We start from the raw sequence: 19,692 nt of genomic DNA, 5'->3' as shown, positions 1-19,692 counted from the left end.
TCAACTTATCATCAAGGCCTGGATTATCTCAATCGGATGTTTTTGTGCTGTGCTGGAACCAAGCCTGCACACCCTATGGGTCTATTCAGGAGCAGGATAGAAGACCAGTGGTCTCCAGAGGAAATCCAGTGGACGGAACAGTGTACTGTACTACTTACAGGCTGCCTCGTCCACTGAGAGCTCGTTGGCCAGGATGCCTCCTATCTTACTGAAGGTTGGCATCTGGATGCCGTACTTCTCCAGCTCACTCCGCATGTTACTGATCTCCTCCTCTGTGGGACAGACAGGATCACATTACAAACAGGTCAGCCAAACTGGCACAGCAGGAAACCTCTATACCCTAGGAGCAAAGGAGGTTGGTGGCACCTTAATTGGGGAGGACGGGCTCATGGTAATGACTGGAGCGGAATCAGTGGAATGGTATCAAGTACATCAAACACATGGTTTCCAGGTGTTTGATGCCATTCCATTTGCTCCGTTCCGACCATTATGATGAGCCGTTCTGTGCCTAGGAGAGGGACTGCTCATTCACTAGCAACCTATATAACATCAAGACACACTGGAGATTTTAAACAGAACGGTAAAGAGACGTGTTTGGTATTTCACACTTCACTTATATCAACCACGTTACAAATCATCTCCACAGTGCTTATCGAATTGAACACGCAGCTGGGAGCGAGTGATGACGTTCTGTTTCGATCAAAACCAAACATGAGCGCCAATTATGTGTCATTACCGCACGCGCGTGCGCGTGCCAGCCGAGACAATTTAAATGAGTCTTCAGAAGACGCCCTGAGGCTCATGTTTTCCTTTAATTTTAAAGGGAGGTAGTAATCACTAGAGTGGTTCTTCCTTCACAACAACTCTGTATGTTATGTCAGCGTTCATTCTGGAGCAGTTAGCTACATTCTCATTACACCGTCGTACAACTACACAGCAACTGTTGTTACAGGTTCAAGGACCCAGCCTCCAGTTCAAACCTGGCTGGTGCCAGGCAGAGTAGAACGCTATGGGTTGACGTTAGAGTACAGGAGGAACTCCAGCTATGGCTCTTATGATACCTCAAACTATCACGATGTAGAAGAGCTGGTATAGCCTGGTCTTACCTGTGAAGGCCACTTTCCCCAGCAGGTCCTGGATCTGTGGTGCAATGCCCAGTTTGAACAGGTATAAGCTGTGTGTGGGGGGAATGGAAAGGAAAGGAATGAAGCTCCAAATGTCAATTCATTAACTGATCTAGATTTAACATTTAGGAAGAAAGGGTAGCAAGCTGAAGCTAAGATGTGGCTGTTTACTCAATAACTCAGAGGCAGGGGAAACCTACATTTACAAACATCTATACATCTGTATACATCCACACTTCAGCTGCACTTCAATACTTCAGAAATGAATCCTTCCTCTTGCCTTGGGTTAGCAAGGAATCCATCATATTCATTTTACCTATGAAAGCATGTCAATCCAATCAGTGATGACTTGAAGGAAATGAAGGAAGGAAGGATGCATCCCAACAGGACCTTGAAACATCCATCTGCTCCAGACCGAACTAGGAGAGCGTCAGCCAAACGGCAATGTCCCCTTCTCCCCACAGGGGGGCATTGTGTGCTCAGAGAAAGCAGCAGTAACAATCCTGACATGCAAACTGCACTGTCCTGAGTCCCGTCAGCCTGAAACTAACCTAAGACGGCAGGCGTGGAGTGACACTTGAGCGGAGTCCCCATTCCCGTTTTTCAGGGGAAATGGAAGTTGAAAATACTGTATCCCTGAAAACCAGAAATATCCGCTTTCTGCCAATGGCGCTAACTAAGGGTGGCCTGAAACAAACAGGTGGCTGGAAACTGAATTCAACTTTCATCTGCCAGCAGGTTCCTGATAAGTTGGCATTCATTATATTGGGCTAGTGCCTGTAACTGTGTGTATGAGGAGGATATGATAGTGCTATGTTAGCCTCTAAACTCAGTGTGTGTGTGTATATGTATGTGAGTGTAAACAGGGACACAGGTCTCTTCCTTAGGGCTGTAGAGTCTGCTGAGACAGAGGTAAGGCCAAATGTTTAATACATTGTTAACCCATGGGTGGCTGGCAGACTCAGCCCTGCTGTGAGATAAACAGCTAACTGACACTGAGGATAATGATGGATGCTTCGTTAGAGCATCCTGCTGACTTGGCCAATAAGCACGCAGGAAGGACGCGGAACAACATGCTCCTCTACACAAACACACTCTCCCCCCTCTTCACACACACGCATACACAAAACGTGGCACCGTCACCAACACACACACGCATGCCCAACCAATCCCGTCAGATCCGGAGTGAATATTTATGTTCAGTTTCCATTCTATTGTGGTGCCTTTCAATTTTTCCACTGTACTGAATTCTCAACAAAGACCCATTAGCCCAGTGTGTCTACTTCTCCTCAGAGCTAGTGTATTCCCTGGCTCCCAGTGGGGGTTAGACCAGCCTGCCAGGAAGGAAGATGTGTGTGTGTGTGTGTGTCCGCGCACACAGGGAGGGAAGGAAGCTGATCCTCATGGGCCCTGACCAAACAGCAAAAAAAAAATTAAGGAAACAAGCCAACTCGCTAACACGTTCACTCCAATTCTCTGCCACATTGAGATGCAAGCCACCCTTTTCTGTACACATTACAGTGTACATGACATAACTGAATACATGACAGTCAGTGTGGGCACAGAAAGCAGAGCCCGAAAAAAAAAGAAAAAAAAAACGGTCAGTACAAAACCTCCCACTAGTAGTGACATCACACAATGACTAAGTGTCACTACAGAGCTGTTACTTCTACTAGCACCACTACTACCACACTATGTCAGCAGCTCTCAGGTGAGACTGGAGACGGTCTCAAATGGCACCCATTAAATAGTGCACTATTAAAATTATTATATTAAAAAACATATATGTATATTTTTTTAAGTCCACAATTTCGTGGCATCCAATTGGTAGTTACAGTCTTGTCCCATCGCTGCAACTCCCGTCCGGACTCTTTAGACCGATAGGGCTCTGGTCTAAAGTAGTGCGCTAAATAGGAAAAAGGTTGCCATTTGGGATGCAGACTGAGCGTAGTCTTGCCCGTTTCTTTTCTGGAGATGTTAACAGGGGTGCGTCTACTACAGTATGCAGTGATATCAGTTATTCAGTGTTGAAAAGGATGAGCCAGTCAGCCGTTACAGTACGTTGCTGGACCTTAGCCATCTCAAGCCTGTGTGACGAGTATGAATGCACAGTTCATAATCAGGACATAAACTTCAACACACTTTTATTTGACTAATAAAGTTATTCAACAGTTATGCCTCTAAGTATAATAATCAGAGGCCAGCTCGCATCAAATAGGTGTGAACCTGCCATAACATGATGTTAGATAACATTATGCTATGTAATGTGTGTATGCTGCATATGCAGTGCATTCAGAAAGTATTCAGACCCCTTGACTTTCCACATTTTGTTACGCATAGCCTTATTCTAAAACGTATTTAATAGTTTTTTTTACACTAATTAATCTACACATTATACCCCATAATGACAAAGCAAAAACTGTTTATTTTTTATTTAGCAAATGTATAAAAACTAATTACACTGAAATTACTTAAGAATTCAGACCCTTTACTCACTAATATTCAAACCCTTTACTCAAAAATCACTACCTTTGGCAGTGATTACAGCCTCGAGTCTTCTTGGGTATGATGCTACAAGCTTGGCACACCTGTATTGGGAGGAGTTTCTCCCATTCTTCTCTGCCGATCCCCTAAAACGCAGTCAGGTTGGATTAGGAGCATCGCTACAGCTATTTTCAGGTCTCTCCAGAGATGTTTGATCGGGTTCAAGTCCAGGCACTGGCTGAGCCACTCAAGGACATTCAGAGATTTGTCCCAAAGCCACTCCTGCGTTGCCTTGGTTGTGTGCTTATGGTCTTGTCCTGTTGGAAGGTGAACTTTTGCCCCAGTCTGAGGTCCTGAGTGCTTTGGAGCAGGTTTTCATCAAGGATTTCTGTACTTTGCTCCGTTCAGCTTTCTCTCGATCCTGACTAGTCTCCCAGTTCCTAGTCCCTGCTGCTGAAAAAACATCCCCACAGCATGATGCTGTCACCACCATGCTTCACCGTAGGGATGGTACCAGTTTCCTCCAGACGTGACTCTTGGCATTCAGGCCAAAGAGTTCAATCTTGGTTTCATCAGAGAATCTTGTGTCTCATGCTTTGAGAGTCTTTAGGTGCCTTTTGGCATAGTCCAAGCGGGCTGTCATGTGCCTTTTACTGAGGAATGGCTCCATCTGGCCACACTACTCTAAAGGCCTGATTGGTTGAGTGCTGCAGAGATGGTTGTCCCATCTCCACAGAGGAACTCCGGAGCTCTGTCAGAGTGACCATCGGGTTCTTGGTCACCTCCCTGACCAAGACCCTTCACCCCCAATTGCTCAGTTTGGCTGGCCAGCCAGCTCTAGAAAGAGTCGTGGTGGTTCCAAACTTCTTCCATTTAATAATGATGGAAGCCACTGTGTTCTTGGGGACATTCAAATGCTGCAGAAATGTTTTCGTACCCTTACCCAGATCTGTGCTTTGACACAATCCTGTCTCAGAGCTCTACGGACAATTCCTTTGACCTCATGGCTTGGTTTTTGATCTGACATGCACTGTCAACTGTGGGATCTTATATAGACAGGTGTGTGCCTTTCCAAATTTGTCCAATCAATTGAATTTACCACAGGTGGACTCCAATCAGGTTGTTGAAACAGCTCAAGGATGATCAATGGAAAGAGGATGCACCTGAGCTCAATTTCGAGTCTCATAGCAAATAGTCTGTATGCTTATCTTATTTACATAAGTTTGTTATTTTTTATGAATTTGCCAACATCTATAAAAACCTGTTTTTGCTTTGTCATTATGGGGTATTGTGTGTAGATTGATGAGGCAAAAAAGTGATTTAATCCATTTTAAAATAAGGCTGTAATGTAACAAGATCTGTAGAAGAAGTCAAGGGGTCTGAATACTTTCCGAATGCACAGTAGAGAAGAAAGCCTAACGCTGGAGGATGTGAAGTTAAATCCCCTCTGAGCAGGATGAAAACCATTTCCAGTTCCTCTTTTATATATACAGGTATTTCACTTGTTCTCACTGCAAGTTAGGATTGCACATGAAAATAAGATAAAGATAATCAGATAAAAAGATGGAACTACTGTAGGGCTATTTATTTAAAAAACTAAAAAGCTGAGAGACATACACTTCTACTCCAGCTTCCAAAACAACATTTGGCTTTACTTCTAGAGCCTGATGATATAATGTGTGAGCATGACATCATTGCCATCACTTTTATACTTGGACAATATTATCAAAGGAGACACTAAATGACTTGAGACAGCCTAGGCCTACAGATTGAGTAATTTCCTGTCTACAGACGGTTTCAACGTGTACAGGAAGTCACCTCATCAGTTCCGAGAGTGAGTTTGGGAAATGACTGCTTATTGCCACACCTTTGTCACTCAAATGTTGAAGATGGCACATGTTTTAACCACAAACTGAAACCAAAAGGACCAGAGACTATAATAGTTTCAAAGTCAACGTTCAGTCTTTTTTACTTCTCTTGGTTCACACAAGCTTGTTAGCTTTTTCAAATGATCCCCTTTAGACAGTGATATCATGTGATATGCTTTTAGGACTCATCAAACCTCAGAAGATGAGCTAAAAACATACAGTGCATTTAGAAAGTATTCAGATCTCTTGACTCATTAATTTGCACACTATACCCCATAATGACAAAGCAAAAACAGGTTTTTAGTAATATTTGCAAATAAAAAACTGAAATACCACATTTACATAAGTATTCAGACCCTATACTCGGTACTTTGTTGAAGCACCTTTGGCACTGATTACAGCCTCGAGTCTTCTTGGGTATGGTGGCTGGGCCACACAAGGACATTGAGACTTGTCCCGAAGCCACTCCTGCGTTGTCTTGGCTGTGTGCTTAGGGTCCTTGTCCTGTTAGAAAGCCCCTCTCTGAGGCCCTGAGTGTTTCCATCAAGGATCTCTGTACTTTATGTAAATAATGTATTTCAGTTTTTATTTTTATACATTTGCAAACATTTCTAAAACAACGTTTTTCACTGTCATTATGAGGTATTGTGTGTAGATTTTTGATTTCATCCATTTTAGAATAAGGCTGTAACGTAACAAAATGTGTTAAGTCAAGAGGTCTGAATACTTTCCGAATGCACTGTAGACCTCCACAATATAAAGTGTAGTGAAGAAACAGAAACAAGAAATAGACTAGTGTGTGGTAGACACAAAGAGTAAGATGATGTAAGCAGTAAGCCTAAGGGGGAAGGAGGGGGGTCAGTAAGTGACAAAAAACATTTGTGTTGGAATTCTGTCTTACCTTAGCGCGTGTATGCAGTACACTACCTTGGGCATGTTTTTGCGATCGTACACATCTGTCGTTTCGGGATAGAATATCTGAAAGTAGAAACCAGAGGAGGCATTAGTCATGGATCTTTCATTAGTGTCTTCTGATACCTTGTTTTGTGCAGCGGCCAAGGAGTCATATCAAGAACACTACATCTTTCAGGCTGTCAGTTTCATTTTCAAGCTGTGGCAGTCTGACACTATTCCTCTGTATCCTCCTGGTCACTGCCACACACATTTAGTTGCCTTTGGGTGTATTAGTGTGTGCTTCCTTTCTCACTATACATACAGTACATCTGGCTGCTGTGTACGTGCATGTGTTTTCTCCGAAGGGAACAGCACTGCTGGACAACAGTGAAGGGAACAACCGTGAAGCAACCTATTCCCCTGCCCTGATCATTATTGTCAATTAAAATGAAAAGAGAAACATTTTCAAGCATCAATAATGACAAGAGCCCATAATAACCATATGAATAAACAATATCTCATATTCATTAGTTGTATGTCTACTCCTAAGATTCTGCTTCCCCCAAAACAGAGGAATTGATCGATTGATTTGATCATCAAACAGGCATCTCCAGAGCGGTTCCAGTCTTACCATCACATGGCATGACGATAAGGTAGCATTCTCCATATCAGCTCCAGTGGGAAATCTTTTGTCACTACCCATAAAAGATGCATTGGTGCTGATAACACTCTATTTGTGGTAGCAATAGTAGTACAGGCACCACAGCTTCACCCTCCTAGCGTTGGTCTCAGGCCTCTCATAAGAAAGCAGTAGAACGGCGTGCTCCATTTACCTGGCCCTGTGAAAGTCTCACAGGTGTTTGTCTGCGTATGTGTATTTGTGTCCTTTGACTTAGTAAAATCTGTCATAAAACAGGCAACTCAACCTTGTGATATCACCAGTTACTACCAGGTTATGATACTGTATGCCACTGGAAGGAGGGACTTGGGCAGTGTGTGTGTGTTTGTTTTACCTTGGGCAGTCCTACAGATTCCATGGCCCGTAGCCACTGCACCGTGTTGTCTGTGTGTCTGAAGTGAAGTCCTGTGTGCTGGAGACAAAAACAGGCAAAGCAGAAACATTAGATCCCAGCAACTGAGTCTGTTGTATATAACAAATAGCATGTTTTTGGTAGGAAACGCATGCACCAAAAGATGGAGTGTGTGTGTTTGAGTGAGTGTGTTGTGTCAGCACAGCTGCTGGCTGTAGGGGGGGTTGCTATCTCTCTGCCCCATGGGAGATGGTTGACAGGAAGTGGAAATGTCTGCAATGGATCTGGGATTAGACACTTCCTGTCTGACTCCATGGAGGTGTGTGTGTGTGTGTGTGTGGGGAGGGGGTACTAGATAGGGGAGGAAGTGTGCGGGAGAGCAGAAGAACTAGATAGAGGGGAGGTGGTGTGGGGGAGAGGGGGAGGACTAGATAGTGCCTACTACCACCCAGATTTGTGGTCGTGTGTGTCAGTTTTATTCAGTATCCTAGTAGTTTAGCTAAATTAATGGTCTGAAAAATAGTGTCAAGTAACTTGATAAGAGCTTCAACAGAGCTTGATAAGAAATGGTATCATGCCAACTTGATAGAATGTTACATCTGAAGTGTAAGTGTATTCCGTGGTAATAGGACAAAGGTCACCTTGTAGCGGGCCTGGTCCCTGTCGTAGATCTTCTTCTCAGACACCATCTTGGGGGCGAAGAACTTAGCCAGTTTTCCAAGATAGACTCCGTTCCTCAGACCCTCCTCTAGCTCTGTGGTGGGCGGCAGCTCCTCCTCTACACACGCCTCCATCCACCTGGGGATACGCACAAACACTGATCTCAGAACGGAAAACATGGAAATAAATCAAAAATATTTCCTGCTTTGCTCCTTTGGGGGGCACCCATTATGGCATAATTGACCTGAATGGGGATGCCCGTTCTACTAATTCTATGATGGCAACATCTGTTGTCATTCATTTGGAGACGATTGGAACATAAACTGAGGGATCTCACAACAAAATGGCCACATCTCTCAAGTCATTCATTTGGAGCAATAGGGAAGAGACACTGATATCACAACAGAATAATACAGTTATTTTCTAGAAACACGGACCAATGTTTCCTTTCGTTGATTTGTTAGGCTGGGTATAGGGTCCTGTCCTTACTTTTTATCCTAACAGTGAGGCCAGATAAACACAAGCAGAGACACTGATCCCAGAACTTCGTAGGTACATTTAACTATCACAGCTTTGAGGAGCTTATGGATAATGTCATTTCCATTTAAAAGGACCCATGAGCACAAACATGTGACGTTCAAGCATATCAAATTGGGTGTCAAATGAAGGCTGAGAACCTATATTTTTGGGAAATTAAAGCATAGATACATTTTTCAACCATTTTCCATCCCAAAAATTGGGCCTAAGTAATGGCTTTGATTTCTGGTCAAATGTATTGAAAAGAGGACTTAGAAAACCTCTACTAGAAAAAGTTAAAAGAAATTAGAAATTCACAAAACGCAATATTGTTGAAGTAAAGACCCTTGCCAACTAATAACCACACTTATTTAGTTTGAGAAATAAGTTTAAGTTTAAGAACCATTGCCTTGTGCCTTGTAATTCATTTACCAAAAACACACACACAGGCCTAAAAATTAGTTTGTGTTTTTACTGATATACATTTAAGTGATTATAACTCATAATTCTGTTACCAAATCGGAATTCCAGCTATTTAATTGGATACAATGGAAAATCATAGTAGTGACAAACCACATTTGGATCACCTGCTACTGTTCTCCCTTCCACTGGCACTGTTGTTCAGCTCATCTCTCTCCCCATCTCTCATGTTACCTCTCCTGGCTCTTAATTACACCTACCCATGAGCCCCCTCTCTTTATTTACTGTAACCAGCATCTGCACCCACTGAGCACCGACTGACACCGGACGTTCAAAAGTTATTGAAGATGGGTCAGTCTGCCCTGACCTTGATTTCAACGCCCATAGATGTTTTTTTGGACCGGTCTGGAATGGCCTTGATTTGACCTGAATTTAATTTTACTATTTAATTATTATTTTTTTACACATTCCTTCTCTCCCCAATTTTGTGATATCTAAATTGGTAGTTACAGTCTTGTCCGTACGGGAGTTGCAGCAATGGGACTCGGGAGAAGCGAAGGTCAAGATCAATGTGTCCTCCGAAACACGACCCTGCCAAGCCACACTGCTACTTAACACACTGCTTGCTTAACCTGGAAGACGGCCACACCAATGTGTTCGGAGGAAACACTACAACTGGTGACCGAAGTCAGTGTGCATGCACCTGGCCCGCCACAAGGAGTCGCTATAGCGCAATGGGACAAGGACATTCCGGCCGGCCAAACCCTCCCTAACCCAGACGACGCTGGGCGAATTGTGTGCCGCCTCATGGGTCTCCAGGTCGTGGCCGGCTGTGACACAGCCTGGGATCAAACCCGGGTCTGTAGTGACACCTTAAGCACTGCGATCCAGTGCCTTAGACTGCTACACCCCTCGCGAGGCTCCAATTTGGCCCAAACATTTAGAGGGCAGTCCAGTACAGCACTATAGAGTCAAGTACAGTATAATGTACTGTACTGTCCTGCGAAGTTCAAACTTGTGAAACAGACGTCCATGATCGGTTCAGATTTGGTCTGGTCCGGACCAACCAAATGTGGTCTTGTTTAGGGGCAAAGCTCATTAGAATAATAGCCAGTGAGTAGAACAACACCCATACATGCAAAGGATGATATTGCATTTTTCTAATTGTGTACCTATTCAGGATACATCACCATGAAGAGAACAACATTCATATCCATAATTATGCATTTATGTGTAGTACAAATCAGGGACCCATGATGTAATTCTTACTGTAGTTCAATACCCAAAATAGATGTTTTCATAATCAAGGTGTCCTGTCATAGCTGACACCCCATTCTATCTGCAGTTTTGGGAAAACATGGCCGCATAATGGGAGGATTGACACATATCAGAATAAAAAGAAACACATGGCTTTTCTCTGCAACTTTACTATTACCATTACACTTCATTATTATGCATTTAATAATTATTATTCCAGTTATTACCTCAATGTTAGTCTGGTATACAAATGAATAAATGTCAGATTGGAGAGGATTGTCACATTTTGATATTGACAACAGAGATGCTATCAGACTCAAAAGACATGTAATTTCACTATTGATTTACACTTTACTGCTTTTCTTTCACTTTTCATTTATTTTTTTGTCTTGTTTTTGATGCGTACATTTTGGTTAAATGTACAGTACCAGTCAAAAGTTTGGAACCATTTCCCTGCTTGACCGCTAGTTTTGTAGGCCTAAGACAACAGTAACATACAGTACCAGTCAAAAGTTTGGACACACCTACTCATTCAAGGGTTTCTTGAGCAGGTTAGAAGTAGTTTTGCGAGCCAATGCTAACTAGCGTTAGCGCAATGACGATGTCAATCGAGTACAACAAAATAATCACGGGAGTACTCAAACCGTCAAGAAATGTCAAATGCCGATCCATATATTTTAGTTATACATTTTGTATTCAGCTTAAAAAATAAAATCTTCCACTTTGACATTCAAGTACTTTGTTGACAAGAAAAGTGCAGTTAAATCCATTTGAATCCCACTATGTAATACAATTGAATATGAAGAAATCGAAGGGGTCTGAATAGTTTCGCATGGCACTGTACCATGCCAGGTTGGAGAGGATTGGCACGTTGTCCTTTTGACAACATTAGTGCATAATAGGCCTCAGAACCAGAACAACCTTGTCAACTGCTGTTGAATAATGAATAGTCAGACACAGATAACAATTTTTGAAAGAACACTGATTTATTTATTACTAGCAAGCAATGAAAACATGCATTGTATAACAATTTATGTAGTTTATCTACTTGGGGAAAAAAGTGAATACCCCCCCAAAAATGAATTAGTCATTTTAATTTTTCATGGTCTTTAACGGTCTTCATACATAACCGTCAGTTACAGGGTTATTAAATTACCATCACAGCTCTAGTCTCAGCGTAATTTCATTACCGTGGAATTTTCCATAACAAAATACAATGTTTGGAACAAAGCCGGACCCTTTGAACCTAGAATAGCACCCCGTATTATCGGCATATTCAACAGCGTTTAAGAAATACATTACCTTCAGTGTTATCTTGTGATCAAGCCATCAATGTTTTGTGATTATTGGTGTCGTAAAAAAATTTGCTAACGGGTTAGCAATTAGCATATTTGACATTTCAGTTTAGCAACAATAAAATTAAATTCAGCATACAGTCCACAGTTTTTGGCCACATTATTTTGTTCAATTACAAGATATATCCATTTAATTATGTTCAAAAAAGAAACATCAACCTCGCATCCTAAGTGTTTACAAGATAGTTGACTTGTTGGCTAGCCTTCCAGTAAGTCCTGTAGACTCTTAAATGTTTCTTCACTAACATCTTCTTCAGTGTTGTAACCAAATAATGTTTCATTTATTTTACAAATGAATCTTATATATGTTTGGAGAAAGTAGATAAGTTTAATACTAACATGTAAATGAGTATGAATCATTTTGGCAAAAAGTTGGATATTAAATTGTGGTCTGTCGCGCAGTCGAATTTTACAATATACAGCGGTGCCACAAAATGTGTGTGTGTAACTTTTTTGAAAACTCAATATCTAACTTTCATAAACAGCAATGAAAATTGGTGGTCAGCTTGCTAGAAGGGTGTTTTTAGTCGCAAAACGTACTGTTATTTTCCAGTCCATTTAAAATGTTGAGATCAAGGTGATTAAATCCTCCAACTGCTAGTGTATGTCTGAAGTTAGGGGGGAAATGATCTATTCATGGGTTGCACGTTTTCGTCACAATATTGTTTTGAACATTTGTTTTGGACTGATGACCGACTGAGCATCCTACTGAATGCATTGTCAATGAGCGCTGATGAAGATTTCATCAAAAGTGCATTACAGTGTCTTGGGAATACAATGACATTTCAAAAGATGGGAAATAATTAGTAGGACAAGCTTTTGTCATCATTTTGATGTCACCAGATTGACTTTAGATGCAGTATAATGTTAGCTGGCTAGCTAAGATAGCATTGCTAGCTATTTGACTAACTTTGGTAGCTAATGACAACATTGACATTTGTCTAAATTTGGAATTTGACAACATGATAATGATGGCAAAGTTGTTTCCTACTAAATATTTGCCTACTTCACCAATGTCATCGTATTTCCAGGACACTAGTGTAATTTAGACTAAACAGTCGTTAGCATCCATTCAGAATGACTGGGCTTCTCATGACTTTTGGGCACCTCAATGGCGCGGCCAGCAGAGGGCGGCTTGAGAATGTTCATAACAATGGCATGACCTGACAAAAGGTTCAACCTATGAATTTCCCGCTTGTTCTTCGGCTTCAGTGAACTTCTCTCGATATGAAAGCTGTCGTCATGGATACAAGCAGATATAAACAAACAGAACCTTGGTCTGTCCCTTACCTGAGATCTAAGAGCATGTGAGCCATCACCTGACTGGCTGAATGGCCGCCTACACTAGTGCCATGAGAGTCAATATTGGCTTTTGCCAGTATCTACAGTCCATGGTCCAAGAACAATGTCGTCGAGCTTGTCAAAAAGCACCCTGGAAGCACCTGAATGATCAAGACTCTTGGAAGAATGTTCTATGGACAGATGACTCAAATGTCTAACTTTTTGGACAACTTGAGTTCCATAATGCCTGGCGAAAACCAAACACTGCATTCCACAGTAAGAACCTCATACCAACATTTAAGCATGGTGGTGGTAGTGTGACGGTTTGGTGGGCGTGTGACGGTTTGCTGCCTCTGGACCTGGATGACTTGCCTTAATAGAAGGAACCATTAATTATGCTCTGTATCAGAATTATACAGCAGAATGTCAGGCCATCCGTTTATAAGCTGAAGCTGAACAGCAGCAATGATTCAAAAACGGACAATAAGTCTACATGAAACATTTCTAAAAAGCAACAAATTTTCAGTTTTGGGATGGCCTCGTCAAAAGTACAGACCTAATCCCAATTGAGATATTGTAGTAGGACTTGAAAACAAACAGTTCATGCTTGAAAACACACAAATGTCGATGAGTTACAGCAGTTCTGAATGGGAGTGTGGGCCAAAATTCCTCCACGGGGACATGAGAGACTGATCAACAACTACAGTAAGTGTTTGGTTGGAGCTCTTGCAGGTACAGGTGGCACAACCAGTTAGAGTGTAAGGGGGCAATTACTTTTTCACAAAGGGCATTGGGTGTTAATTTATTTCATAAACAAAGTTATGCATGTAATTGTTGTGTTATTTGTTTACTCGGGTTCCCTTTAACTAGTATTAGGTGTTGGTCAAAGATCTGATAACATTCAATATAAAAAGAAAATGCAAAAGTAGAGAAAATTACAAAAGGGGGCAAATACTTTTTCACAGCACTGTATACAAGCAGCTACTGACATTACACATTACACGTCAGTGTGTCTATAAATGGACTGACATGCTTGGTGATGATAAACCGTCTCGGTCGGTGTCATTAATTGACTGGTACTGACCCAGTGAGAAGAGGCCATTGATCCAGCTCACACACTCACTGTCCAGCATACAAAGGCTTTTTGGAACCAACACCTTAGGCCACACATTAGACTGGGGAGTTTTTCAGGATGAAAATAAATGGAAACAAAAACCTACTTCAGTCAGCTTTACACCAGACACTGGGAGGGGATTTCACATTTCAGCAGGACAATAACCTACAACAAAGCCAAATATTCACTGGAGCTGCTTACCAAGAAGCGAGTGAATGTTCCTGAGTGGCAAAGTTACAGTTAACTTACATCTGCTTAAAATTCTAGGGCAAGACTTGAAATTTGCTGTCCTAGCCATGACCCCCAATATCTTGCCAGAGCTTTTAGAATTTTTTTAAGAATGGGCAAATATTGCATAATACAGTTGTGCAAAGCTCTAATGAGACTTACCCAAGAAGACACACAGCTGTAATTGCTGTCAAAGGTGTTTCTAAGATGTATTGAGGGGTGAATACTTGTGTGGGGTGAATAATTACTAATCAGGGTATATTTTTATTCATCTTTAAGAAAAAAAAAAACATTTGACATGAGTATTTTGTGTCGATCGACAGTAACATTACAACTTTCAAAAAAATATTGATTTTTTAAAAACCTTTACTCCTGGGAATTGGCCTACATGGACAGGGTTAAATTGAAATGTTTTTTACAGAAATATGAAAATAATTTGCATAATCATGGTAGCAATTGAAAAGGAACAGCTTGGAGATTACAGGAATACTTTTAGACCAAAAGGTGAGTACACAACAGTTCACCTGACAAGATTGAATCCAAAAACATTACTGTTGATTTTATTTGCATTTTACATTTACTCTACTGTTCACCACATTTGCTGATAACGAAATCTGAAAGTACTCTGGATACATTCAGTAAAATAATATTCCTGGAAAATGGGGGGGTAGATGCAACATAAGACAAAACAATTACAAGGGTTTAAATGAGAGGACCAACTGGTATCTCCAATTGCCCACACACCTCTCCAAAGTGTGCACAGTTCCTAAGCAATTTAAAAAAATTGAAAACTCAAAAGTTTCTGAAACTGTTAAAATTATGTCTGAGTATAACAGAACTTACTTGGCAGGCGAAACCCAGAGGACAAACCATTCAGGAATGTGTTTTTTTAGGTCACTCTTTTCAAATGGGTTTTCTATGGGGATCTAGATTTCTAAGGCACTTGCATGCAGTTCCTATAGCTTCCACTAGATGTCAACAGTCTTTAGAAATTGGTTGATGTTTTTCCTTTGAGAAATTAAGAAGTAGGGCTGTTCAGAATGAGGGTCGAGTCTAGTGTACTGCTGTGGTTGGGGCGCGTGACCTGAAAGCTCTCTCCACTTTGTTTTCGTCCGGTATTGAACACAGTTTATTCAGTCTTAAATTTGATCGATTATTTAAGTTTAAAAATAGCCAAAGTTGGAAAAGGAAAGTTGTTTGAAATGTTTGGATCAGGTTTACAGATCACTTATTAGATACTTTGTAGTCATGTTCCGCGAGTTGGAACCGATGTATTTTCAGAATCAAACGCGCCAAATAAATTTACATTTTGGGGATATAACGACAGAATTAAATCGAACAAAAAGGATAATTTGTGATGTTTAATGGACATATTGGAGTGCAATTCATGGTAAACCATGAATTATATAGTTATTTCTGACTTTTGTGTCGCGCCTGGAGGGTTGAATTATGATTTTCATATGTTTGTTTGATGGGGTGCTGTCCTCAGATAATAGCATGGTTTGCTTTTGCCGTAAAGCCTTTTTGAAATCTGACACTGTGGCTGGATTAACAAGAAATTCATCTTTAAACTGATGTATAACACTTTTATGATTTATTATTATGAGTATTTCTGTTTTTGAATTTGGCACGCTGCTATTTCATTGGCTGTTGTCAAATCAATCCTGTTAACGGGATTGGCGCGCGAAGGGATCACTAAGAAGTTAACTTGTTATGGCTGCAATCCCACTAACGGGATAAGTGTCATCAACAACCGCTACATTCAATAAACATTACTAAAAATATTTATATTCATGAAATCACAAGTGCAATATAGGAAAACACAGCTTAGCCTTTTGTTAATCCACCTGTCGTGTCATCTTTTGAAATTATGCTTTACAGCGAAAGCAATCCAAGCGTTTGTGTAAGTTTGTCGATCGCACAGCAAAACATTATGTACACTTAGCATTAAGTAGCTTGGTCACGAAAATCCGAAAAGCAATCAAATTAATCGTTTACCTTTGATGATCTTCGGATGTTTTCACTCACGAGACTCTCAGTTACACAACAAATGTTCCTTTTGTTCCATAAAGATTATTTTTATATCCAAAATACCTCAGTTTGTTTGGCGCGTTGTTCAGAAATCCACAGGAAAGAGCGGTCATGACAACGCAGACGAAAATTCCAAATAGTTTCCATAATGTCCACAGAAACATGTCAAACGTTTTTTTTTATAATCAATTCTCAGGGTGCCATGGGAAAAGTTATTTAACAAGCTACTATCTCCCGACTTAAACTCAAGAGAAATATCGCTTACATCAATAACAGTAAAGTATTAATTATCATCTCATTCTGAATGTCGTTGACTTCAACTCTGCACAAACCCTAGTCTAAATGATGATTCAGCGATAAATAAATCATCAAGCCAATTTGTGTAACTAATTACACAGAATTACATAAACACACACAATATATGTTGAAATGATTACAAACATAATCCAATGAAAAGTCCCTAGTGGACTAACCCCATATGAAGGCTGGTTACACAATGAAAGGGGTGGGGAAAGAAAGAGCGGGAGAAGGAGAGAAAGGAATTCAACTATCGTACATACAGTTCAATAATACTTTCATCGGGAATATTGATATTTAGCACCCTAACACCTACTAATTCAGATTTAGAAATGCAACATATTTACGCTTATATGTCTTTGTCGTCTCTGTTGAAACCCATCGATCCATCTGTGATGAATAGTCCGACAGAAAGTCTCTGGTTGTCCACCAGAGGTCACAATGTCCTTACTAGTTGGCTTTGTTCTGGAAGTGTTCGTTAGACTGGATTCATTAGACGTTCCAATGGTCGTTTGATAGGGAAATGTTCCTCATTTCTCTTCCTCGATCGAGTTTCTTAGACTACGTTACATGCAGAGCTGTAGGCGGTGCATGTCTTAGTCTAGTAGTCTTATTCTCTGTTGAGTTTCAGAGGGTTTTACCATTTCGTAACATTCAGCTCACGCGGTCGGTCACGCTGCACATATACTGGTCTAGTAGTTTTAAACCATTTTACACACTAGTAGCAACCCGGCAATGTACTGGTCTAATATGTTAATTCTTTAGGAATCCTATATAAGCACTCTGGCAAAAGGGGCGTTCCATCCTTTTGGCATAATGTCTGTGCTCACGTTGGTGTGGTTACTGACTGGGTAAAACTTAATATGAAAAACATTTCTCATTTAGAAAGCTAAAATCACATTTTATCTTCTCACAAATAGTTTATTTCATCATATAAGTTACAACATTTAGATATAACTCTGACATATACATTGTGAAAGCTCTTAAAAAAGTTACAATGTTTCCATTATAGCGTCTTTAATGATATCACAAAATAATAAATTATCTGACATGATTGTTCTTTAAGTCCCTCTCGACCATTTCCCACATTTTTTGTTAGAAATACTGCTTCATTATCCACTTTGATGTTGTGGTTTTGGCGTTAAGAATCTCTTTGTAACAAACGGGTCCCGTCAATACTGCCTGGCATGGGAGAGAAAGTTCCTGTAAGGTATTTACGACGGTCATAAAACTGTCCAACTCCCCCAGGAAACGAGGGTTTTGAAACCTACACCACCCCCCCCCCCCTTGTAACCCTTTGACTTGGCTGTGTGAGCTAAATTTGTAATTGATCGCACTTTCGCTAGCTGCACAAGGTACCTGGTCACCTCAAAACATCCTAATTTTGGGGTGGATAAAACCATCAATTGGTTAAACAGGGAAGTGCATTATCCTCATCCTTCCTGTAATAAAAGTGTCCGCCCTGCTGCTGTGCCTGCCCATTTCGATGGGGACAGCTGCTGTAATGACCACGTTTCTCACCCCCCCTTGTGTGCCCTCCATGGGTTGTGTCCATTTTTTGTCTAATTTGGCTTTAATTTTATGCAATTTGAGATTATTCTGCATAATGAAAAGTGCTTTACATATATAATAATGTATCTTTATTATGCTTATTATTTATTCTTAGTAGTTTATTACACTTCTTAATAAAGCATTATGAATTACTTTAACTTTTTAAGATGCCTCAAATGTACTCTGTTTTTGTCTGTTCTATTTTATTACAACACGTTTTCTTTTACTAAAAAACAGGTGTCTTGACTGTGATAAGGGCTCAGGAAATATGACTAACCTGTCTATGCAATTGCACAGCGACAGACTTCTACAAGCTAGCGCCACTGCTGAAGTTACCGCCTTCTTAAAGATTGTGTTCCATTAAATAATATAACCAGCTGATATTACGGTTTCAATAAATTGTTCTTAAATTTCACTTGCTTTTTATTGACATAAATAAATAAATATATATAAAATAAATAAGTGGGGCAATTTAGCAATCATGATTTGTTATCTGTTTGGTTATGATAAATTAGGCATTGTTGCACATTGTTGGCATAGGCCTTTAGATAAATGTGAACATATATCTTTTGAGTACTCCAACAGTCAAAAAATGTCAAATGCCCATCCCTAATCCAGCCTACCCTTCTCCATCCATCCTGCCCCACCTCCATCCTGTTCAAGCCATCAGGCCTGCCTCCTCCATCCAACCTTTCATGACAACATCCCTCCTTAGTCTCCTTTAATTAAAAGGTGCGCGCACATAGGCTAAACCACCAAAGCAAAGACAACACTCTACCGCAACACGCGTCAGCACAACGAACACAAGCAACACACCATCCCCTCTCCTCTGTCAGCACTAACTCATCTGAGTGTGGTTCTTAATGGACAACCACAACAAACAGCGGGGGAGACATGATGTTATTGTGGCGAGTCAGACCATTCCGTGCAATGGTACCCAATCATGTTGATTGATTTATGCACTTAACTTCATTGTGCATTGTACAGTTTCATTGCAGAATGAAAGGTTCATTGTATCTGACTATCATTGTAAATCCCTTTGTTTGTCCTACAATCTTGCTAAAGGGGAATAGCTAAAGTGATAATATGCTGTGATTCTTCACCAAAACCCCGCTGGCGAATGCCAAGATAAAGTTTATGGGGACGTATTATTACAGCAAATTGTATATCAAAGGAAACATGAGAGGATGGTGACGGACACAGAAAAAGCTACTTTTCTTAAATAGAATGCAAAAACGATCAGCAAAACAGACTACTTGTAGATGACAAGAACAGGTCTGCCTCTTGGCCTGGGCTAAAATAACAGAAACATGAACACTTTTGGCACATTTAGCCTTTGAGGGTGCAGTAACCAACACCAATTAAGTCCAGTAACATTCAGTGAAACCAGAGCCTGTATTCTTAAAGTGTCTCAGAGTGGCAGTGCTGATCGAAGAACAGATTAGCCTTTAAGACCATAATGGATAATATTACATGGACAGAAAGAACCTAATCCTAGATCAGCACTGCTATTCTGAGACACTTTGTGAATATGGGCTCAGATATAAGTTGGTCCAATGCTGTCATTCTGGGCCATATTTT

At 40.7% G+C, this 19,692-nt stretch overlaps 1 protein-coding gene across 2 annotated transcripts in view; it reads right to left on the bottom strand.

Annotated features, from left to right (window-relative positions):
* The window catches only part of iqgap2 (IQ motif containing GTPase activating protein 2), a 76,796-nt gene that overhangs the window by 32,332 nt on the left and 24,772 nt on the right, over positions 1-19,692 (bottom strand). For both annotated transcript variants that reach the window (XM_064969987.1, XM_064969996.1), the window contains exons 3-7: positions 8,043-8,199; positions 7,384-7,461; positions 6,378-6,454; positions 1,107-1,174; positions 159-272 (exon numbers count right to left, since the gene is read on the bottom strand). In XM_064969987.1, coding sequence (XP_064826059.1) covers positions 159-272; positions 1,107-1,174; positions 6,378-6,454; positions 7,384-7,461; positions 8,043-8,199 — 494 coding nt within the window. The remainder of the gene's footprint in view (positions 1-158; positions 273-1,106; positions 1,175-6,377; positions 6,455-7,383; positions 7,462-8,042; positions 8,200-19,692) is intronic.

The sequence above is a fragment of the Oncorhynchus masou genome, chromosome 1 (genome assembly GCF_036934945.1).
Source record: "Oncorhynchus masou masou isolate Uvic2021 chromosome 1, UVic_Omas_1.1, whole genome shotgun sequence".
Taxonomy (NCBI): Eukaryota; Metazoa; Chordata; class Actinopteri; order Salmoniformes; family Salmonidae; genus Oncorhynchus; species Oncorhynchus masou.
This window is presented reverse-complemented; position numbering and strand designations above follow the sequence as displayed.